The sequence below is a fragment of the Apodemus sylvaticus genome, chromosome 15 (assembly GCF_947179515.1).
Source record: "Apodemus sylvaticus chromosome 15, mApoSyl1.1, whole genome shotgun sequence".
Lineage (NCBI taxonomy): Eukaryota > Metazoa > Chordata > Mammalia > Rodentia > Muridae > Apodemus > Apodemus sylvaticus.
The window spans coordinates 66,864,846-66,888,687 of NC_067486.1; the positions used below are offsets into that span (position 1 = coordinate 66,864,846).

Genomic DNA, 23,842 nt, shown 5'->3' on the forward strand with positions numbered 1-23,842 from the left:
TGAGTCTACAAAATGTCACCTTCCAAGGACATTAGCACGACTCTCACAAATCAGCAGCTGAAAGCAGTTTCTATTATGATCTTCATCCAGCGTCCCTTACATAAATATTCCTCTTGGAATTACTGCCCACCCACTGCCTATGGGCTAAACGGTATGCTGACTGTCCGACAACAATCCCACGCTCCACCCAACTTCCCTTTGTGCCCCCCACCCCCCCACCCCGTTTCCAGGAAGCTCACACTAAATTTAGTGCGAAATTGCAGTCACTCTCATACAATTCAACTTACACATTTGTGCCTTCGGAAGAGAGCTTCCTCCCTCCCCCGCCCTCCTCGTGGGGCGGGGCCACTTGATGCTTTGTTTATAGCCCCGACCCCCATACCAGGACCTACAGTCAGAGACTTCGGGAAAAGTCTAGAGAGGCAGAGAGGCCGGAGAGGTGGGAGAGCAAGGTCTTCTAATCTTGTAGACCCCGTTGGCTCATACTTTGGTGCTGTAAGATACAGATTCTATTCAGAGACAGATTAACTCCTGGCTATCCAGGATGTGGAAGAGGCTATATTGAACAAACAGTGTGTCCTGGTTTGTGTTCTCTTGCTGTAATAAAATACTGACCAAGAGCGACTCAGGAAAGAAAGGAAGTTTATCTTATTTTATTGTAAGGTTCTAGGTAAAAGGCCATCATTGAAGTAGACCCACAGAGGGGCGCTACTTACTGACTTGCTCAGCCTGCTTTCTTTTTTTTTTTTTTTTTAAGATGTATTTATTTATTTTATGTATATGAGTACACTGTAGCTGTCTTCAGACACAGCAGAAGAGGGCATCGGATCCCATTACAGATGGTTGTGAGCCACCATGTACCTGCTGGGAATTGAACCACTGAGCCATCTCTCTAGTCCCTCAGCCTGCTTTCTTACAGAACCAGGACCCACAAAAAACAAAAACAAAAAAAAAAGAAACAAACAAAACAAAACACAAAACAAAACAAAAAAAACTCACAGATTTGCCCGGCAGGACAATAAGATGGAGGTATTTTCTCAATTGAGGGTTTCTCTTGCCAGATAATCTTAGTTTGTGTTAAGTCGGCAAAACGACACTCAGCACCACACTCTGTGTGGCAGTAAAGAAGGTCCAGGTGACACAAACTGAGTATGCATGGATGGTCAAACGCTGCCACCTTTCAGATCCTCCCACCATGCCATTAGCTTGTCATTTGTAGGCACACCTCCTGAGGGACACTGCAGACCTTACTGGTGTGTTGTCACACTGCTAGAAAAACCACAGACTCTTCCCCTGAGCCAGGACTCCATTGCTTGTCCTTGCCCACTGAGCAGGCTGGTGAGGCAGGGTGACTAAGTCTGCCTTGGCAGGCCCCGCTGGCCCTCTGTAGGCGTTCTTGCCCACATGCCCAAAGCGCCTGTGTCAGAGACACCGTTCCTCTTTAGTGAACACTTTATAGAGCAGTCTAATGTCCCCTACAGCAGAACACCCAGGCCACTAAGAAAGAGAAATCCTCAGTAAGACTCAGGGACTATGAAAACCAGCAAAACTACAAAAATTAGAAATGGAAGGTTCTAGAACAGCAGTTCTCAATCCCCCTTTGGGGGGGGGGGAGTCAAACGATTCTGTCACAGGGGTCACCTAAGACCATCAGAAAACACAGACATTACAATTCACAACAGTAGAAAAGTTTCAGTTATGAAGTACAATGAAATAATTTTATGGTTGAGGTCACCACAACATGAAGAGCTATATTAAAGGGTTGCAGCACTAGGAAGGTTGAGAAAGACTGCTTTAGAAGGACAGCTGCCCAAATGAGAGTCAGAGGCAGGTTTAGCAGCTCACATCTTTAATCCCAGCACTTGAGAGGCAGAGATAAGCAAATCTCTATGAGTTCAAGGTCAGTCTGGTCTACATAGTTCCCAACCAGTCAGGACTACACAGTAATACCCTGTCTTTTTTTATTTTTTATTTTTTTAAGGAAGAATGTGAGGACCTGTTGCCTTTTAGCCTGAAACAGACAGAAGAAGAAAGCACGGTCTAGTAAAGTTAGAAATGTGGATTCCTTTCAAATATACCATAGTACTCAGTGTAATGTATATAATTATCATTAAGTGACCCTGGCCAGAATCTCGGTAGAGATTCATTGGAAATGCAAAGCTGTTTGTAAATCACCAAGCCACAGAACCCAAGGCTGCATTGCATTATAGCTTTTGTCTAATTCAAACAACGCCTATGAATGATCTTTTTATTTTTTTTATTATTTATTTGTTTATTTATTTATTTTAGTTTTTCGAGACAGGGTTTCTCTGTATAGCCCTGGCTGTCCTGGAACTCACTCTGTAGACCAGGTTGGCCTCAAACTCAGAAATCCACCTGCTTCTGCCTCCCAGAGTGCTGGGATTAAAGGTGTGCGCCACCATCACCTGGCTATGAATGATCTTTTCAAAAAAGGTTCATTTGTTTTTATTTATGTGGATGAGTGTTTTTGTTTGAATGTACCTATGGATGTCTAGAAGGAGACATCTGGCCCTCTAGACTTCAAGTTATAGACACTGACTTCAGTGCCACCCGATATAGGTTCTGGGAAAGGAACTCGGGCCCTCTAGAAGAGCAGGAAGGACTCTTAACCACTGAGCCTCTCTCCAGGCCATTTATGAATAATCTTAAAAAGCATTTCCTACAAACATGAACCATGAATTCCGCCACACCCCATCAGCAGGGAAGTGCTCACTAAGTCTTGGCAAGAAGACTGGCCCTTTAAATAGGTGCTCCAGAGGAGACCTCTGCGCTCAGTCTTTGCTTTGATGATATAAACACAGACTCCCAGATTTGCAAAGTACTTTAAAACAAAATCTGTGATGTCACGGTTGAGGGCATGGAACATAAATCCCCACCTCCAGCTAAGGAGCTATTTGATAGTTGCTGCTGCTGGCTAGGAGAGGAAGAGTGGGTTCCCTTTAGGAGCCGTGGTCCCTGGTAGGTTGACCATGCTCCAATGGATGGCCTCACACCCACGGATTTATGGGCAGCAAGGATTGGATTTATAGGGAGGGAGGGAGGGGAGGTAGGAGGGAGGGAAGAAGGGAAGGAAGGAGGAAGAAAGGGAGTCTGGAGGAGTTGGACAGTGGTTATGGGCAGGGGTTAGCATGATTGAAATATACTCTATGCATGCATGGAATTCTCAAAGAATAAATAGAAAGCTATATTTATTTAAAAAAAAAAACTAAAAAAACGACATGTCCCCCTCCCCCCCAAAGGATTTTGAAAGCGCAAATCCTGCCTTTCTGTCTGGCCTCCCATAGCCCAAGGCTAAAAACACAACCTGAACTGCTTGCAGAGGGGCAGGTTACAGCATCTTTTTGGCTCTGCTCCCTGGGGGGGGGGGGATCTGTGAGCACACGTGAGCAGTGAATACACCACTCCCCAGTTCTTAACTACTGAACACCAGTCCAGAAATGTCCCCAAGAGGGCTACAGTCTCTGGATATCAGCTGACCTGGTCTGGCAAGTGACATAGTGGCTCAGAAGAAACACTAGTGGCTTAGAGTAGTTTAGTTGGGGCTGGTGCATTGGAAGTGGCATGGCAGAATGGGACAAGACATTTCTCTACAATCTCGGGCCTCACAAAAGCCATGCAAACACCTGCACTGTGTGAGCTTTTGAATCAAAGCCGGGGAAAATGTACGCACCTATTTTCTGGGCCATCAAAGAAACTGCTTTTGCAAAAATAAACAAACAAGACTCAAACTGCTAATCAGACGGTGTAACGGTGTCTGGCTCACATTTCATCCAAGCACCCCGGCACAGGGCCTCTCTTATAAGCACACACCTCGGTCGCACGGAATCTTTGTTGTGTGTATACAGAGAAGGGGAGAAAAGGAAAAGGGGGGAGACAGGAGGCGGGGACACAGCAGCCACCAGACCAGCTGATAGTTTCCTCCACACACAGTTAAAATGTATTTTAAGTATATAAAACTCAATACTGATATAAACTGCACTTATTCCAACCCAAAGCACTTGGCACTGAAAGAGTAGCTTTTATATCATCCTTTGCTAATTGTTGCCCCTTAGCCTGACACAGCACCTCACCACCTGGCTATACAAATCCACTTGGGGTTATTTTGAGATTGGAGGGTTCAGCTGGGGATAGGACTACTCACACGAGGGGTGGTCTGAGGAAGGAGGGTGACTCTGGGTCCAGGAGGATGGTGGCCCAGGATGTTCCTGGCCAGATGAATTTCTCTTCTGGGAGAGCACCGTTGGCTCCTCGGGTTCCAGTGCAGGAAGGGAGGCTTGGTGGGAACCCCAGGTGCTGCCGGCCACTCGTGTGTGCACAGTCCCTTCCGGGAGCTCCCTTGTCTTCTCCAGGAAACCTGGGGATGTTCCACTCTCTGCTTGAGAAGAGGTGATTCTTCTTTGTGACCTGGAACTGCTGGGTGACTGGGGAAGGCTCTCCAGGGCTGAAAGCAGACAACAGCAGTTAAAATGACACCAGCGGACTTCCAAATGTCTCATTATCTCTAGTGGGCCCAGCCACTGATTCTATGAAATACACAGATGTGCCGAGAAGGCAGAAAGAATTACCCATTCTAGGAAAAAACGAACTGCAAGAGAGACCACCAACCAAAGATTGCCTTTTGACTCCACCAATGATCGGGCCCTCAGGGGAGAGATTATTAGTAATGGAGGCAGCTGCTGGCAAGCCTCAGACTATTTGGAGGTGGTTCTCAACCTCTAGGTCTCGACCCTTTTTGGGGTGTCAAACAACCTTTCACAAGGGTCATCTAAGACCATCAGAAAACAGATCTTTACATTACAATTGATAACAGTAGCAAAATTACAGCTATGAAGGAGCAACAGAAATAATTTAATGGTTGGGAGTCACCACACCGTGAGGAACTGTGTTAGAGAGTTGCAGCACTGGGAAGGTTGAGAGTCACTGCTCTATAATTTAGAGATCAGTCTTGGATCATGAGGACTTATTCCTCATCTTCCACAAGGAGCCCCAGAATGCACCAGAATTTAACACTTGCAGAATTCCCAACACTGGACAATGAGCCAAACCAGAGAGCATCACCTGCAGAGCTTCTGAGCTCTACAGCCCTCATGAATAGCGGGAACACAAAATGCCTTCGTTCCTTCCCCTTACAGAACCGAGTGCCCCCAGTCAGACCGTCACACCGGTATGAAACCAGGGAGTCACCTTGGAAGGCTTCAGCCCCTCTCTAAGGTCCTTACCAGCTCTCAGCTTCCCTTCTTTTGATAGGAATCTTTCTCTGTTTTGCTTTGTTTTTGTTTTTTGAGATAGGATCTCACTATGTAGCCCAGGCTGTCTCAGAACTCACTCTGTAGACCAGGCCGGTTTCAAACTTAAAGAGATCTGCCTGCCTCTTACGGGCTAGGATTAAAGGCACATGCCACTATACCTGGCTTAAGGATCTTTATTTTAATTTTAATTTGTGAGATGGGGGTCTCATGTAGCATAGGCTGGCCTCAAACTCAAGGATAACTTTTTTTTTTTTTAAATTCATTTTACATCTTGCTTACTGCTCCCCTCCTGGTCCTCTCTCCTACAATCCTTCCTCCATGCCCCCTGGGCATACCCCTCACCCCGGCACTTCACTCTGGGATGTAGGTGCTTCCTCTCCCACTGGGTCCAGAAAAGGCAGCCCAGCGAGAAGAACATATTCCACCTACAGGCAACAGCTTTTGGGATAGCCTGCTCCAGATGTTCAGGACCCACATGAAGACCAAGCTGCACATCTGCTCCATATGTGTGGGAGGCCTAGGCCCAGCCCGAGTATATTCTTTGGTTGGTGGTTCAGTTCAAGGATGACTTTTAAGAACTTTTAAAAAAAGATTTATTCTTAGGTGTGTGTGTGTGTGTGTGTGTGTACACTCACGTATACATGCCCATGGAAGCAGGAAGAGGCATTGACTCTCCTGGAGCTAAGTGTCTGTCTATGGTTGTGAGACATCTAGTATGGGTGCTGTGAATTGAAGCCGGGTCCTCTGGGAAAGCGATTTTAGCGGCTGAGCCATCTCTCCAGCCCAATCTTGAACTTCTGATTCTCCTGCCTCCACCTTCTGAATTCTGGGACTGCACGCGTGTTTTATATGGTGCAGGGGGACTGAATCCAGGGCTTTGCGACTGTGAGGCGAGCTCTCCAGTCCCTCCCTTCTTCGTTAAGATTCTTTGCTGAGCCACCTGGTCAACCAGCACCCGCTGGCTGTCTAGATGTCTACCTGATGGCTCCGCTCACGTCAGGACCCCTTTTACTCCCGTATCAGGCACCTTACAGCCTAGCTGCCAGATGGCCCCTCCCTCAGACTATCACTCCACTGTGCAAAAGCCCTTCAGTGCGTCTTCCCACCCCATCAGGTAGAGACTGCCTGGCTTGCAAACATCCCGTGCCTATCCCACACTGCACCAAGCTGTCTGCCCACTGCTCTGCACTCTCCCAGGGAGGATGCCGGCACTGCTGCGCCACAGCAAGCCACGTGCTTTTATGTCTTATATCTTTGCTCACTCCAGGCACGCAGCTGTAGTGCCCGCTCACCCAACACACAGATTTAGGCTTTCCGCACTTGGAAACCTGCCACCTGCTCTCCATACACTGGGTTAACTAGTCTGCCACTACTTTCAGTGGGGGAAAGTCTCGGTGCAGAGCTTCAGTTTCCAAAGCTTCAAAGGGACCTCATCAGACTGCAGGAAGGGCTGGGACAGCGGGCTTGTTGCTATGTAGGGGTGTGCCCGATTAGCACTACATTTCTTGTCTTCCTTCTTAGGTTGAGAACTGCAAGTCCTTCGCTGAAATCCTAAATAAGCTACAGACTGTGCAGACGGGAGCAGCAAGAACAACTCAGACTCCATCATCACAAACAAAGCCTTCTTTCCCACCCCTAGGACACATGGCTGTGTGGCAGGATCCCGGCAGGAGGGAGGAGGTGAGGATTTAGACTGCCATGGAGCATAGATGCCAAAGGACCAACCAGTGTGTTCAACAAATCTGCACCCCTCTCCCTGGTCTGGCTTTACAAGAGGGGGCTCTGAGGAGGACTTGCCTAATGCACCCCAATGCAGAAGCTCTAAATGGACACAGTTGCTCTGGCTGTGGGGGGTAGGGTGGGAATGGGGCAGAGAATTTGTTTTCAAGGACTGGACATATGTGAATGAGCATCAAGACACACACTCACACGACATGCTGCTGAGGGCGGTCGGCGCTGTGGTGATCTCAGGCGAGGGTCCAAGGTGCAGAGCAGCGGTGTCTGCTCTGCCTGAGGAAGACATGTTCCTCCAGTCGGCACTTGTCTCAGGGAGGAGGGAGGGGTTTTCTGGGCCTTCTGAGGAACTGTGGCTCATTCTGGCAGTCTGAGCTGTCACTCCCTTTCTGGGACCTGAATGGTCCTCTCGACTCTGATAAAAGGGGGTGTATCCTATGTGGGGTTCAGTGTTGTTACTTTCCGGCCAAAGGTTCCTTGCAGCAGCTGAAATAACAAATGCATCACTGAAAACTCAATGGTTTTTGAAAAGTAAACCCAAAGAAACCTTCAGCACCCCCAAAATGACCCTCAGAGCTTGTTGCTGACTGCATGTCTGCTTATAAACTCCATTTGGGGGTTAGGGTGATGGCATTGCAATAAGAAGCTGCTCTTGCAGAGTGCTAGGGTTCAGCCCAGCACCCACATAGTGCCTCACAACACCAGGGACTCAGACTCCCTCTTCTGGCCTCTGAAGGCACATGCACACACATGTGTGCACATAAACAAATGGAAAAATTAAATCTTTATAGTGCCCCCCCATTTTTATTTTCCTGATTTGAGAATATTTCTCTTTGTGCTTGGGCTTGGAGGCCGTGGCACCGTGGAAAATTCACTCTCTGTGGGGAGTGAATGAAGTCAGTTCTATCTTTATATGCTCAGGGCCAAAAAAAAAAAAAAAAAAAAAAAGTCAAACCATCTGATAAGCAGAGACTGCAAGCAGGCAGAACTATCATTTGCATCTAAATATAACAAACACACAAAAAAGGAACAAGTTATCTTTTAGATTACTATTGCCCTGAAGATAAAGTGAGCATAACTCACAATCCATAAAACCAACCTTGTAGCCACTTTAAATGTATATATATAATAAAAAATGAAATGTTCTTTTATTCAACATATTCAAAATATCATTTCAATATAAACTTGATGTAAGCAGTATCATGACAGTAATTATATTTTTGTATTAAACTTTAAATCCAGTTAATATTTTACTGTGTCCCACCCCTTTATGTGTGTGGGTGTTTTGCTTGAGTGTATGTCTGAATCACTTTCATATCTGGTGCCCTCAGAGGCCAGAAGAAGGCATTGGTGGGTGCTGGGAATCAAACCCATCTGGGAAAGTAGCCAGTGCTCTTAACCACTGAACCATCCCTCCAGCCCTTGACTGGCCGTGTTTTAAGGGTTCAATAACCACGGGCAGACATCGCTGAAGCTACCTCACTACACTGCAGTGACCAGCTACACTGCAGTGGCCAGTGACTAGGTTGTTTGAGGTGGCTTGGGTGGTGATTACACAAACTGCCCTCTGAGATTCTGAAAACTTTCGAAGGGAGTTATTTCCTCTCCCAGTCCCTGGAGAATTACTGTTTTCATGGCTTGATTCTCTTTCCTGGAGGTGATAATTAGCAGAGCCTTCCTGGAGAAGTGGGGAAATCACTAGGGCATCTGGGCTCCTCTGGGGGCGCAGCCTGCCTGATAATATTAGACAGCCAGAGGTGACCACAAAGTCTCTAAGGTTATGACTGCAGCAAGCCATGGGGTATGCTTGTCTAATTCTTCCTGTTCATGCAAAGGTACATGGCTCCCCCCTCCCAAAAGGGTTAAAGAAGCACAGAGGTGTAAGGACGCTTTCTCTACCCTTTTGGTTAATTGGACACAATAAGAAAAATTACTCTCAACAGAAATCAGAAAAAAAATGGGGGGAGTTGCAAAAAGGCAGAGGGATGCCCCAAGGCTAGCAAGTCAGAAACCAAAGGAAGATAATCAACTTAGCTCCATTAGAGCCTTATAAAAAGGGCAGAGGCTCAGCCCTGGGGAGGTGTGGCTGGCCCTCGAGAAGGCAGAGATAGCCCCTTCTTCAGAGGCCAGAAGTGGAAATCCCAGACCCTGGCAGCTGAAGGAATTCCACTGTAGGAAGAGTGACCAAGGCAGAGAGCAGTGCTCACACGAAACCATGCTATCTCCCCGAGGGCAGACTAAAGATGCAAGAATGGAAAAATGCATGCTATAAATAAAACTACATGATTGACAATAGTCCCCTGCGGTGCCCTGGATAATCCTGCCCCATCAACAGCTAAAAATCCTGAATAAGATAGATGTAAATTTAGGATGTATGTATATATATATATATATATATATATATATATATATATATATATATATACATACATCCTAAATGCATTTCTGAGCTGGTGCATGGGGAAAGAATCAAATCCTTTGAGGTCCCCAACCCAGCCAAGCCTAGGAATGTAGGCAGGAGAGCAAAGACTGACATCTCAGCATTCTGAGGAAGACAGGGGTGCAAGGGGTAGAACGTGTGAACTCTCAAGGAGGGTAGAGGGAAACCACTGTGCAAGGTTGGAATCAAAAGGACTCCACCCTGGACAAAAGACAAAGGGAAACTAACCCTCAGAGGGAGCGCGAGGACGCCTGGCCAGCCAATCTTGGTTTAAGACTAAAGCTAAAAGCAACCTCACCGAAAGGCTGTAACCACAAAGCTAACCTCCAGGGAGTGAGCAGTGCAGACTCACATTCCCTGTAAGATTCGGGTGTCCTGGAGTGTAGCAGCATTGAGCCTTGTGCATACACTGACGAAGACTGCATCATTTAAAAGGTGATCTAAAGATCTAAAGATGCTCTAAAACCTAAAGATCGCTGGTATTCACACAGCAGTGAATAAGGGGGAGACAAGGAGTGGCCCTGATAGCACCTCGGGAACCTGGCAAAGCAGTGTAAACACTCTGTCTGGACAAACCTTCAGAGAAATTCCTGCCATTTACTGATTAAAAACAAACAAGCAAAAACCTCTAACAAGACACTGCAGTAAAACATCATCATCATCATCAGCAGCAGCAACAACAACAACCTCACAAATGAGCCAGAAACAACATTCATGAATGGATAAGATTTCCAATACTAGAATCATTGAAGAAGATGTGTATATTAACAGATACCTGAGCTTACAGGCACACACCCCTGCACAGACACACAGGCACACACACATCATTTAAAAAAGGAGAGAGAGAGAGAGAGAGAGAGAGAGAGAGAGAGAGAGAGAATGCTAAGAACCAGGTAAAAATACAGAAACTGTAAACAGAAGTTTAGCAAATCAGGGAAAAGAAGCTGAACACATATTGAACTGGAATTTTATTTATTTATTTTTATTTATGTGGGGATGTGTGGGTGGTGGGTATCCCTGAAGGCCAGAAGAGTCTATAGTCTCCCCTGGAGCTGCAGCTACAAGTGGCTGTAACCCGCCAATTATAGGTGCCGAGGACCAAACTCGGGTACTCTGAAGGAGCACCAATTTCTCTTAACTTGTGAGCTGTGTCTCCAGTCCCTAACTATTGTTCTATGGGAAGAGAACGGAGGGCCAAAGGTCAATATTCACAAAGAAAATGGAGAATTTTCCAGGAGCAATGAAAAGCACAAATCTTTAAGCTAAGGAATTGTAACAAAATCCTAGATGCTACAAAGGAAACCAAAGAAAAGACAGAAGAGCAGCATTTGCAATGTGCTAAGAGAGCAGCTGGAATCGCATCCGCAGCAAAACCACCTTTCAGAAGTATCCTGAAAGAATCAAGTAAAATGATTCTCACTCAGAGGTGAGAAAATAGAGAGATAAAAGGACCTGACTGTTCCTGAGGGGTTTTTATCATAGCTATAAGGGAGAACACAGGCAGAGGCAGAGGCAGAGCCATCTTGGAGAGTCCAGACTGAGCTGGGCCAAGTGAGGAGAGAGTGGGAGGAGCTGCCCATCAAGAGGCGTGGCCTGAGCCAAGAGGTAAAAAGGCCAAAAGAACCGGGTAACCAAAACGGCTAGAGTATCTAGAGAAGAGCAGCTGGGGGGAAGGGCAGCCGCCCGCCCGCGGGCTGGAGAGCTCAGGTACAGGGCAGGGTAGGCAGCCGTAGTCTGTAACAGGTAGGGACTGAGGGATGCTGGGAGAACCTGGTGACCAGCTTCAGCTTTGATGTGTTAATAGACATCTCAGCCAGCTGTCACAGGTTTAAGACTTAACACTAAAAGAAACCACAGAGGTTTGATTTCAAACAAGAAAGCAGCCCTAGACACCAGAAGGAAGGTGATTCAACATGCAAGGGAAATGTGTGTGCATCTAAAGAAACAGCGGATTTATTTTTTTAAAGTAATTTTTTTTTAATTAGTGAGATTATTAAAGTAGAATAAGCCCTGGCTAACAAGAGCATGCAGGGCGGGATCAGACTCACTGGTGCCGAAGGGTAACTCCGCCGACAGGACTTCACGCTAACCCTAAGCATAATTAGAATGTGTCACGTCTACACTGGTAGACCTTGGAAGGACATAAAATTTCCAGAGAGAAATTAGTGGGCATCACTCGAAACCAAAATAAAATGAGTAGATATGGACAAAATTATAAATGATATCAAGTAATAGAGTTGAAAGTGGTCAGAAGTTTCACTACAGCTTTGTAAAGTCCATTCAATCTTTAAACTATATGCAGGCTTATTAAAAATTAAAGCTAACGGAGGAGGATTAAGACTCAGCATACTGGTACCTTAGCCCGGTCCAGAACTCACAATGTCGCCTCGCAGGCTCCCTGTTTTAATACCTGGTCCCCAGAGAATGGCGTTGCCTGGGGAGGTTTAGAAGGCACAGTCTTCCTGGAGGAGGTAGATCACTGGGGGTGGGCTTTCAAAGCTAAAATCCCCTTGCCATTTCCAGTTTACTTTGCTTTGTGCTTACAGCAGAGGGTGTGAGGTCTCAGCTGTCCCAGCCACCATGCCTGCTGCCTGCTGCCATGCTGACGGACTCTAACCTTCCATAATGCAAGCCGAAACAAACTCTTTCTTCTCTAAGTTGTCTCAGTCATGGTGTCTTCTCAGAGCAACAGAAAAGCAACTAACACATCTGGTGTCTTGATATAAAGACACAGAGACTGGAGATCTGGAGAAGTCATTTTGTAATGACTTCAACTGAACCTCAAACTGCCCCCTTGGTACGTGGTCTGGAGCCGTTAAATACGAAGTTGGTTTATGAGACTCATAAGTAGTGGTGTGAGTTGGGGGCCCAGCAACATTTCTAAAACATAAGTGTGTGCGTGGCTTGTGACTCCACGGCCCAAGGCCTCATGACATTAACTTGAGCTTGAGCTGCTTAGTCCCTGATTGAAGTCAGCTGTGGCCATCACTAGTGAGCCAGCCATCACAATGGGTGTCTCTCCAGGGCATCCAGAGTCAAGATACACCTTGGGTCAGAATTGCTCTTCCTGGTGGCCTGCGACCTGCTGGCTGTGGTTAGCAGTTCCCAGAGTTCCCCCAGATCATCGGTAAGGAGTCATTAAGTGTCTCTTTGTGCCTTAGATTCTAGCTTTTCCCACTTTAGGATCAGTGTGGCCTCTGGAAAGCTTATCCAAAGCTAACCCATTCACCTTTCCAGGCCAGCTTTCTCTGTCACAGACAATTATTCAAACCTGTGACCACGGAGCCACACCAACTATGGCAGCCTGGTCCCTGGTCAAGCTCAGGCTTAAAACCCCAGTGACCCAGCAGGTGACCACAGCCTGCAAGGGACAGTAGGCGGTTTGCCACACTCCTCGCAACCCTGGCTTCTGTCCCGTAGGAGCAGCACCCCAAGTCCTCCCACATGCAGATAAGGTATCCCCAAGCTCTCAGACCAAGCCAATGGGAAGAACCTGCTATCAGACCCTGTCTCAGCCCAAAACTGTATATAAGATCCTATTCAGAAGGAATAAATGTGTGAGAACTACTCCAGCGTCTGAAAGCTTCTGTCATAAGAGCTGTAACACTGCCACTTGTGAAGAAGTCTGCTCTCCTGAAATGCCACCAGAAGCTCCCCCGCACTCCTTGCTAGCTAGTCGGCCTCTCATAGGCTCAGCCCAGCCTGACTCAGCACTCAGCGCAGGGCAATGTGGAGACTGAGGTGGCAATGGTGGAGACTGAGGTGGAGCCAGCTGCAGCAGTGGAGGTAGCAGAGACGACTCCCCCCTTCCTGCTCGCAGTCTCTCCTCTTTGCCTGAACCCTCGCACCCAGCCGGGCCAGAGATATGTATGGAAAGTCTCCAGTACACAGGCCCACAACCAGCCACTGGGACTGGCATATCTGAACTCTCAGCCATCCTTGAACAAGGAGCTAACCTGTACTCAGCCATCTGGGTCAGCCCAGAACGCGCCCCTGTACGAACGGAGACTAAATTAACAAGAGAGCTATACTGCTTTGCTTGGATATTTACCCCCCAAGTTGACAACTTCCACTTCTGTAACATCTTAATGTTCTAAAACATCTGTGTGGGAACTGGTGTTCACGAGGGAAGCTGGCATAGCCTGGACTCGGATTTCCTAATTGGCAGCTGCTTCAGCAGCGACTCTTCCAATACCCATCCCCATCCCAACCTCCTTCCCCCATCCCAGGGAGTGTGTGTGTGTGTGTGTGTGTGAAGCTAGCCTTGTTCCTGAGCAGCCTGTATTATCCAAACAAGCTTTTTCCCCCTGGAGGTCTCACCCCTACCCTCACCATCCAACATCAAGTGCAGCCTGATACCAGCTTGTGTTTGGGGGCCCAGTTGAAGAATAAGCCCTTTATTTCTCCAGCATATTCCATGAGGCTGCAGGTCACTGGCTGGTAGAGCTGAAGGGGGAAAAAAAACCTAGTCCTCTGGCTTTTAAACTTCAGGCTTTAACGCAACTTTGTTTCTCTCTAAGAGGGGGAAATGGGGCCTATTGCACGAGCTTTCAAACCAGACTTGCTGTGCCAAAGCTGCATCTTAGTCTCTAGAAGACTGAGCAAGAGGATGTCTAAACCAGCTTCCAGCAGAGATGATGTCAACGTATGCTGAAAGGAACGGCAACAGAGTGGCCTGGGCAACGAGAAGGAGTTCCGGGGAACAAGAAAAGTCTGCTTCCAACGCATGAAGTTGAGGCAATGTTTTGACTTCCAACAGCAAACATCTGGCAAATGCCTAGGACCCCTGACTAAGAAGAGGGGTGGCATATGGGAGATGAAGGTAGAATTGAGTGAGGATCAGGATCTGATTTAAAGGATTTCAGTCTGCCAGCAGCTGAGACACAGACAACAAGAATGTAATTTCAAGGCCTCACAAGAAGAAGGTGGTATAAACTGAAGGCTCTCAGGGGGCCACCGGCACCAGTCCGGCAGAATAGCCTCTCAGTTGTCTATTGGTGAAGGATGAAGTTCCTGTGGCTAGGGTCTGCAGCTGCACCACCCTCAGCCCCAGCCCTGGAACTCCCCAACCCCACCTCTCCTTGGAGCATCCCCCATCCCAGATCCTGAACTTGAAAAGCCGCCCCCTTAGAGCTGTGCACCTAATTGTCAGGTGGCAACAATGGGGTCTCATGCTTAGGATTGAGTTTCTCTGTAATTGTAATACTTTTTCCCCAAATTGGATTGCTCACACAGGGAGGAGAGAAAAGTCTTAAGGAGGAGGGAGACCTTTTCTGCTCCCCCTTTTCGGTTCTTTTAGTGTGTGGATTGCCACCTACCAAAGAGAGGCAGAACACAGAGCTCACAGGTCCTTCCCACAAGAATGAAATTATGCTTTTATTCTGAGAGAGCCAAGTAAGAATCCCACACATTCCCTACCCACAAAGCACTTTTTACAGGAGGATTCAAGGGGCCTAAATTATCTTTCTAGATCCTTACATTCTGAGTAGGCAGAGACGGGGTTAATTCTTCCCTCTTTAATGGAAGGGGAAACTGAGGCACAGTCCTGAAGTCACCAGGCAGGTTAACCCTGAAAATGATGGCAAAGCAGAGACCATAAGCCCGCATCTTTGTGTCTTTTTGTCTTTCCCAATTAATTGCAGATAAAACCAGTGGATGCCCAGACAGTTCCTCTCAAATTAATTTATAGTGTGTGACCAAGCCACTTTCTACAGCATTGCTTTGTACCAAGCATTCTAGCCAGTGGCTAAGTTATCACTGGCATCTCCCTATTCCTCTCTAAAGGTGACCAGGTCCTCTAGGAATCGTGATAACGAATTAAGTCTTAGCCTTGGATGACAGGACAGAGGTACAAGAAGGAGAATTACAGTTCTAAATCCACTGTCTAGCCAGTGAGTAGCATGTATGGATTGAAAATATTGGCTCTGATACCCATAGGAGTGGCTACTATTAAGGGAGCGGGGTACAGCAAGGGCTAGGAAGGATGTGGAGGGACTGGAGTTTAGTATATGTGCTGCCAGCAGGAATGAAAACATGGTTCAGCCACCATGGAAACTGTACAGCGGTCCCTGCAAAGCTTAAACATCGAGTTAGCACGCGGCCCAGCAGTCCCACGTGTGGGTCTCTAGCTCATTGAATGGACGGCGGAGACCTGAACAGATAACTGATACTCGTTCACAGCAGCAGTATTCACAGCAAGTCAAAGGCAAGAGCGGGCAGTGGAGGAGAGGGTTAACAGGATGTGGTATATGCTGACAATGGATATCCCACAGCTACCAACATGTGTAAGCAAACCAAGCCAGACACGAGAGGACAAACCCTGTACGATTCCACTCGTGAAGTCCTGGGAATAAAAACTTCATCCAGATGGAAAGCAGGCCAGAGGTTACTTGGGGCTCGAGGCCAGGGATTGTTACTTAAGAGTTTCTGTTTAGGATGAGAGGTTTCTGCAGATGAATGTGACGGGAGCAGTAACACTGTGATTGCTGACTGGGACTTGGAGATGGTTAGAGCGCTAACTTTTATGTTAGGTATATTTAGCCGCATTGAAAAACCAGAACATATATTTTTTACTGAGCGCCAGCCATAGGCTGCGAGGATGAGTCAGATAGAGCGTCCGTAAGCGCTGAGCTGTGTAAATAAGTCAGCTGAGTCCCTCTGCGCTGTGAGGAGCCCAGCGAGGCAGAGCTTGTGCCCCTGGGAGTTTGCCAGGCAAAACCTGGGGCTGGAAAGACCTCCTTCCTCCCAGGGCTGCCGAGGCCCTCCCCAGGAGGAGCCTCCTGGCCTTCCCCTTCCCAGGAACCCTTCAAACGAGGGGGATTTCAGACAGGATGGCCAAGGGTGGGATATTCTGGGGACAGGCAGGAACCTGGGTGTGTGTGTGTGGGAAAGTGGTTGTAATCTCCCCCAGAAAGGTGGCCGCCTACCCTGCTCACCACTCCAGGCTGTGTTTTGAACTGCTGCTGCGGATGTAATGATTTTGGGTGGAGGACATTTGGGAGCCAAATGAGTTTGTGTGAACAAAAGACTTAGCCGTCAATGTGGACAATCTGGGATTCTCAGGACCTTTGTTTTGTTCCTTGTTCTTATCCTAAAAGGAGAAGCCCTAAGAAAAATCACACACATCACAAAGCCGTTGGATGTAGGTCTGAGGATGATTTTTTTTTTTAAGTCCCTTGGGACAGGCTCTATTGATGAAGAGCGTCAAGTTGACAAAGCACACCACCCTCTCTACCCATGAGAGCCAGCCTTTGTCAGCTGTTCACTACAGCGTCCTTTCCTCCCAGGAAGAGACAGATCTGGAGATCTGAATTCAGTCAGGCTAGGACAGGGGGCTAGCCTGGAGTTGTAAGACTAGGGTCAGCCTCCCCAGAAACACTTGAGGATCACGATGGAGGGAAGTAGCCAGCTCAGGCAATAGGAAAGTAAATCATGGGGCTGTGTGTGTGTGTGTGTGTGTGTGTGTGTATGTGTGTGTGTTCTCAAGAGAAAGTCTTGGGGTCGAGGGTCAGAATATTCCCACTCAGTTAAATAAGAATACACATAAGCTTTCTTCAATGAGTAGTCTACCTTGTTCTGGGAAGGCACCTAATCTTACAACCTGCAGTTTCTTTGCCCCTCTCATCCTTTGAAAAACAACTAAGAAGGCTGCAGCAGAGGCTCCTCAGCCAAGGGGGACCTCTGGAAGGAAGCCGGGGCTGGCAGCCTGTGCCAAGCCTGGCCAAGAGCTGAGGCAGGCACAGGCGAGAGCAGGCCTCTGCGCCTGTGTGCTCACTGTGTTAGCTCACACCCTGAGAGGAAGCTGTGGCAGGGCTCCACCAACGGAGACCTACCAGGTTAGTGAAACAATGAAGAGGCAAGGAAAAACATCCTGGTTCCGAGGAGGAAGAGGGGGAGAGAGAGGAGGGCCGAGAAGGGGGCAGGAAGAAACTGCCTGGGCTCGCTGGGGCTTCCGACATCTCCACAGCCCTGTGGATGACTTTTATAAGTTCTGTGGCTAATTTATTCCCAGACCTCTGTGAAGTGGCCCTGGCCTCAAGGGAATCGTAGAAATATAATTTGTTTATGCTTGTTGGAAAATGAATGGAGCAGATGCTGGTGGGCCCAGGGCTCAGGCAGAAGCGGGGGAGCAGGTTCCTAGCTCTCTCTGGGTGACTCCCCCAGCCCCCCAATCCCCGCTGTGAGCCTCAGCCATGCAAGAGTGAGACCAGTTAAAAAGAAAAAAAGGTTGCTAAGAATCCTTGTTTAATTTTTTTTTGGGACAAGTTCTTTCTATATGGCCTGAGACAAGGTCTCTCTAAGTACCACTCCTGGAACTAACTCCCTCTGTAGACCAGGCTGGCCTCGAACTCACAGAGATCTTCTTGCTTTTACTTGCCGAGAGCTGGGACCATACACAGCTTGCTAAGAAGTTTCTTTCCAAGGGGGTCCCACTCCCTTCAAACAGGACCAACAGGCCTCCCCCAGGTGGGCTCCAAGGGTGGGTCGCCAAGGACACTGGGATCCAGGCAGGTTTTACAGCCCAAGGAGGATGCTGCCTCGTGCTGCTCTATGTAGCCCACAGCCGAGGGAAGCCTGTGTTCCGCTGAGACTTGGGAGGAGCCAGCAAGAGACAAGGAAGAGCTGATGGGAGGCGAGAGAAGTCAAGGGCGGAAATGATGGCAGTTCAGCGTGGATGGGAGATGAAGGGTCACCGAGAGCAAAGGGGGAGCTGGGCAGGAGGGATGTCACATCGCATCTGTAACTGCTCCCCGTGGGTTTAAACCCGCGACCATCTGGCAGCTAGCTGAAGGGACAGGCCTGAGCTGCTGAGAGGACAGAGGCTCCTCCAGGCACCACCCGCGCGGAGAAGGCAGGTGAGGGCAGGCTGCCCCCTCCACCTTTGCCCTATGGAGTCTATAGGACTGCAGACCGGTAGCGTTCCCCCTGCCCAGCATGTCCTATCCGCTTTCCTCCCGCCTTCTAGCAAAACCTGGCTGTTCCTTAGAACCAGTTCAGAACTAACCACCTCTCCACGACCTCGTGCCCCTCGAGAGACAACACCAGCGGAGCCCAGGAATAAAGCTCTCCCTTAGGACCCCACGTTTGCTTTGTGAGACAATTTTCACCTGCTTGATCACAGTCTTACTATCTGGCCGCATTCCTATGTCTCTTTCCAGAGACTGTAGCTCACGGGAGGCACTGCCCAGACAATCCCCGGGCTGAGTGGGAAGCTGAAGAAAGCTCTGAGGGATGTCTCTCTTGGAGGGAGAGAAGGACAGGGAGGACTGGTCACAGCAACCAGAGACAAGTGAAGGGACAAAGGGAGAGAGAGTTAAGAGGCCACTGACACTGACTACAAACGATCCTTCTCTCCTCTTCCTTTCTAACTGTCTGCCCATCCTGCCATGCCAGCCTTCATGAAGCCCCGCCTTGGACTAACAGTCTGATACAGCATTAATAATAAACACTGCGTACATGTTTACAAAGCATGCCCTCGTGGCTTTATTTCAGGCTTATAACCATGAAATCAACAGGACGGCATCTGTTATTTCCGTTTATAAATGTGAGCATAGGTCCAGAGCAAATGAGATGCCCAAGGTCTTCTTTCACAGTGTTATGACTACAGTCATCACTATGTTTATGGGGGTCTTCATAGTCACGATTGTTAAGAAATGGGAGAGACATTAATGGCCCCATTAAATTTTTTCCTTTAAACACATTTACCTTTTTTTTTTTTTTAAATATGCAATGGTGTTTTGCCTGCATGTATGTCTATGTGAGAGGGTCAGATCTTGGAGTTATAGACAGTTGTAAGCTGCCGTGTAGGTGCTGGGATTCGAACCCAGGTCCTCTGGAAGGACAGTCAACCACTAACTACTAACCAACCTTAACCACTGAGCCATCTCTCCAGCTTCTAATGGCTCCATTTTTAACACAACCCTGAGACACTAAGAAGCCCCCCTTTACCCCCCCACCCCCGCACATGGCTAGACAGAGAAGGGGCTAAGACCAAAGTCCTCTGACCCACGTCAGAGTCCCCGAGCCACCACTGCCATCTCTGTATCGGCCACCACAGACAACAGCACCCCATGACCACAAGGCAAGCCTGTACTATAAATAATTCCTTACAAGCCACAGACCTCACCTATGAGAGTCTATTCAAAGACGTCTCCGCGGGAGAACACTTACTCCAGCTGTGCTGTTCTTGCTCAAGACACTCCCCAAAACCTGACAATATTTAATACGTGCACACACCCACACAGAATACACATATGCACCTAATTAAAGTTAAAACACACATTTTTTTTAAAAAAAGGACCCGCCCAAGGTTCCCACGTAGGAGAGTGCTCATTGTACAGAGGGGTACACCTGATCCTCAGAGGCTTAGTACTGTGTAATCACACCTCACGTGACTGTTTCCTTCCCATCCCATTCGCTTCACATGGGATCAACCTAGACATACCTGTAAAGAGGAAATGTCAAAAGAACTGCCTTCATCAGACCCGGCTGTGGGCAAGTGTGTAGGGACATTTTCTTGATTACCGCTTGAGGTGGGAGGACCCAGGTCCTCCTGTGGGCAGTGCTGCTCATAAGGAGGTGTTTCCAGGTAATATAAGAAAGCAGGCTGGGCAAGCCCAGGACAGCAAACCAGTGTGTATTACCCCTCCACAGACTGTTTCAGTTCTTGCCCTGACTTCCCTCAGTGTTGGACCATAAGACGTAAGATGAAATAGACCCTATCCTCCACAATTTGGTTTTGACCCCAAACAGCAGAAACCAAAGTAAGACAGTGGCCGATGCATCGTTTCAGCAGCAGAAGAATTTATAGTATTTATAGTGCTTTCCTGCTGGGCCCAGAGCTGTGGGCTTGACAGGGTAGGTGGCCCACACACTCCCTGGGTAGGACTCCTTAAATGCCCACTTTAGAGAGGAGAAAACAATGGTACAAAGAAGCTAAGCCTTCAAAGTGCCACAGCTGGCAAGTGTCAGCCTCTGAGCGTGGACCCCAGCTGGGGTCTATGCCAGTAAAGATGGCAGACTATAGTCACACACTAGCAAAAGTCTTACTCTGTAGCAGCAATAGATGCTATGGTGGCCCCAGAAGCTCTAAGAATGAAACCCATTCCCCAAATGAAGTTATTCCATCCCCTCCCACACCCAGGGAAACAGTGGCTCTAACACTGCCCAAGGCTCGTCCCTCTAGGCAGCAGTCTGGTGCTCTCTCCTGTGCATTTTTAAATCTTTCCTGAAACTCAGATGCTCCCAAGGATGGTGGTAGCAGGATGCAGGATGCAGGATGCAGGATGCAGGATGCCCCTGAGCATGAGGCTGTTTTTAGCAGCCTCTGTGGATTTAGCTCCCTAAAGGATCTGGTAGCCGTAGGCTATGGCATGGGGTACAGCCCTGCTACAGTCCCTCTAGGGCACTCAAAGGAAATGGGACCTTCTTCCAGTTTTCCTGGCCCTTCAAGATCCAGTCCCCACACCCAACCTGCCTTCCTTACAACACTGACATATTAATGCATTTGTGATGGTCAAACTTCCAAGATAGGAGGAGTAAATTTAGCATTTACACACACCACACACACACACACACACACACACACTGACTACTGGTTGTGCTAGTGTGATCCCAGTACTTGGGAAGGTAAGGGAGCAGAAGCCCAAGTTCGAGGCCAGTCTGGGCTACGTGGCAGAGCTGTGCCAAAAAAAAACGACAAAGCAAAAGAAAACGCAGCCATCTGCTCTGAGTAGCAAGCGGGATTAGAGTCAGAGTCTAGAAAGGTAGTGTCACCCTGCAGAGCAATTAGCGGTTCTAAGGTAAGAATCCGGTGACCTGAATCACACTTTAAGAAGATCACTGTGGCTTTCCTGAGCATCCGTTAGTGGGAAAGAGTGCATGAGGTGAACGGAAGAGCAAGGGAGACGCAGAGGGCAGAGCCCTGGTGGATTTTAGAAGCAGAATCAGCCTGAATTACTCTCCCCCCAAAAGAATGTAGAAGGCCAAGGAAGGAGACAAGTAGAGGGTGACATCAGGGCTTCTGGGTCAAGTAGCTGGGTGCTGTGGGCTGCTCCTGACATGGGTGGCGGCTTGGAGGGGATAATCAGAGGGTGCTAGATCACTCTGATAGTCTTTCTCCATCTCACTGACCAATCTGCCACAGGGATGTCACATCTGATGCCATCCACGCTTACCATTCCACTTTACACCCCACCTTGCCCCCACTAAACAGCTCAGATAAAGCAGAGTGGTTGCTGCCCAGCCTCTCCCTCCCCAGTCTCCCGGTTCCCGCGAACCTGGATCTGCCGAGGGAAAAGGATGTGTCAGCAGACACACGCTAACTTACTCTCACAGGTAGACTGAGAGCTCCCAGGTCTCATGGCTAACCTGAGTACTGTATTCAAGTGTTCTTCTGACCACAGTCAGCTTCCGAACCACCCCATCTCCCACTGTGCCTCCCGCCCTGGCCGGTGCCTGGACAGTCTTCCTCTTGTCATCTAGACTGGATGGATGCTCTCCACCCAGGCAGAGCTAGTTTCCTCTTCCTATGTGGCTTCAACAACTGCTCTTCCAGGCTGAACCTGACCTGGCTTCTCTCGGTCAGCTCCCTACTATCAAAGGGCTGCAGAATTCTTCTTCTGGGATCTGCTGCCTGTGGGTCTTTACAATGAAAAGCTGCAGCAGGAGATACTTCTTCAGGACTGAAAGACAAGTCCTCTTTATACCCTTCCCCCTCCCCTTCCCTCCCCTCCCCTTCGTTCCCAGCATCTCCTTGGCTGGCAGCCTCAGGCTCTCCTGTTGTCCCCCTGAAAGGCCTTTGTGTCTCTCACCCTCCATTTCCCACAGCTTCTACTCCAGCCCTGCCCTGATCTGATTTTAGCCTATTCCCCAAAACTCAAGGATTTGATACTTCTTAGCCTTCCACAAGCACCAGAATACCTTCTGGGCTGGAGTGAGACAGAGACCTGCCAGGGGTTGTCGGCAAGGACCGGCTCCAGGCTCAAGTAAACATGAACACACGAAAGACGTTCTCTGAGGCCATGGAGGGCGTGTGGCTCCATCCCGTGGACAGGGCGGGACCCTAAGGCCCTCTGTAGTGGGGCTTAGCTCCCTTCCCTTCCCAGGCTGTGTTCTATGATAATTTCACAATCCCAATTCACATCCCCACATCGTCTCCCCTCTGACCTTGACTGATGATAACCTCTATGCAGAGTCTTGAGCTAAGATGGAACCAGCCTAGGCATCGATCAGATGTGAACAGATAAAGAAAGCGTGCTGTCTATCCGTGTACATATGTCTTTAGCCGCAGAGAATGAAGGAATGCCAGAGGAACGCACGGAACCGGAGATCGCAGAGGGCGAAATGAGCCAGACGCAGAAAGACAAAGGCGAGCATTGCGTCGGCCTGTGTTCATAGGCACACATGCACACGCGCGCGCAGTGGGAGGCAGGAAAAGTGTGAAGTCTAGGGGAGAGTAGAAAGGGGACCGGTGTGAGGGGAACAGGAGAGAAACATGAGCAACATATAACATACATGTCAGAAAATGTCACAGGGAAATCCATCATTCTGGACAATAACAAAGAATAACATCCCCACCCCCCCAAAATCCATAAACAAAAGAAGAAACCCGTCTTGAGCTTTTCAACGTGTGAGATTCTGCTGATGCCAAAGTCTTTCCACATCTCTGTTCAACCACATCCTAGTCAACCTTCCAAAATTCACGAGGCCCCTGGCCCTGCAGCCCCTAAAGTCTCCACTTCCACACCACAGCCTGCTCTGTCCGTACCATTCTCTTGGCCGGTACCAATGTGGATCGTTCTTAGCTTATGAGTCATTACAATATTGTTGTCCCACGGTTTACATCCTTGACAGTTGGGCTCCAGCAAGATCATCCCTAGGGAGGAAGAGGACACCGTAGATGTGCCTACAACCTCCACGTCACCTGACAGAGCTCTCCAGACAGGGTAAGTCTTTAGTGAATATTTTCTCATCTATAAACCAACCAAATAAGACATGTCTGGCTTGCTCTAGGATCATATTAGAAGAGATGGTGGTGACCAAGATGCCTAGAACCTGCAGAGGAGAGGTTTGTTTTTTAAAAAATAATTTTAAAATTAGTTGTGTGTGTGCATGAGTGTGTATGTGCATGAGTGTGTGTGTGTGTGTGTGTGTGTCTGCATGTGAGTGTGGGTGATTGTGGAGGCCAGAAGCATTATGATGATCCTGTGGAGCTGAATTGACAGTAGCCGTGAGTGAGCTTGCCCAGTGAGATTCTGGGAACTAAAGCCAGGCCCTCTGAAGGAGCAGTATGCACTAGAAGCCACTGAGCCATATTCCCAGTTCAGAGAAGGCAGATTTTTTTAAGGATTATTTTTAGAAGCAGGGAGACATCTGTCATACTCTGACAAAGGAAGGG

General features: G+C 48.4%; 1 protein-coding gene across 3 annotated transcripts in view; it reads right to left on the bottom strand.

The window, feature by feature from the left end:
• Nucleotides 1-23,842, bottom strand: part of Heg1 (heart development protein with EGF like domains 1) — an 83,022-nt gene that overhangs the window by 54,227 nt on the left and 4,953 nt on the right. For 2 of the 3 annotated variants that reach the window (XM_052157996.1, XM_052157995.1), the window contains exons 2-3: nt 7,200-7,490; nt 4,163-4,462 (exon numbers count right to left, since the gene is read on the bottom strand). In XM_052157996.1, coding sequence (XP_052013956.1) covers nt 4,163-4,462; nt 7,200-7,490 — 591 coding nt within the window. The remainder of the gene's footprint in view (nt 1-4,162; nt 4,463-7,199; nt 7,491-23,842) is intronic. The other variant, XM_052157997.1, reaches the window with a different exon arrangement.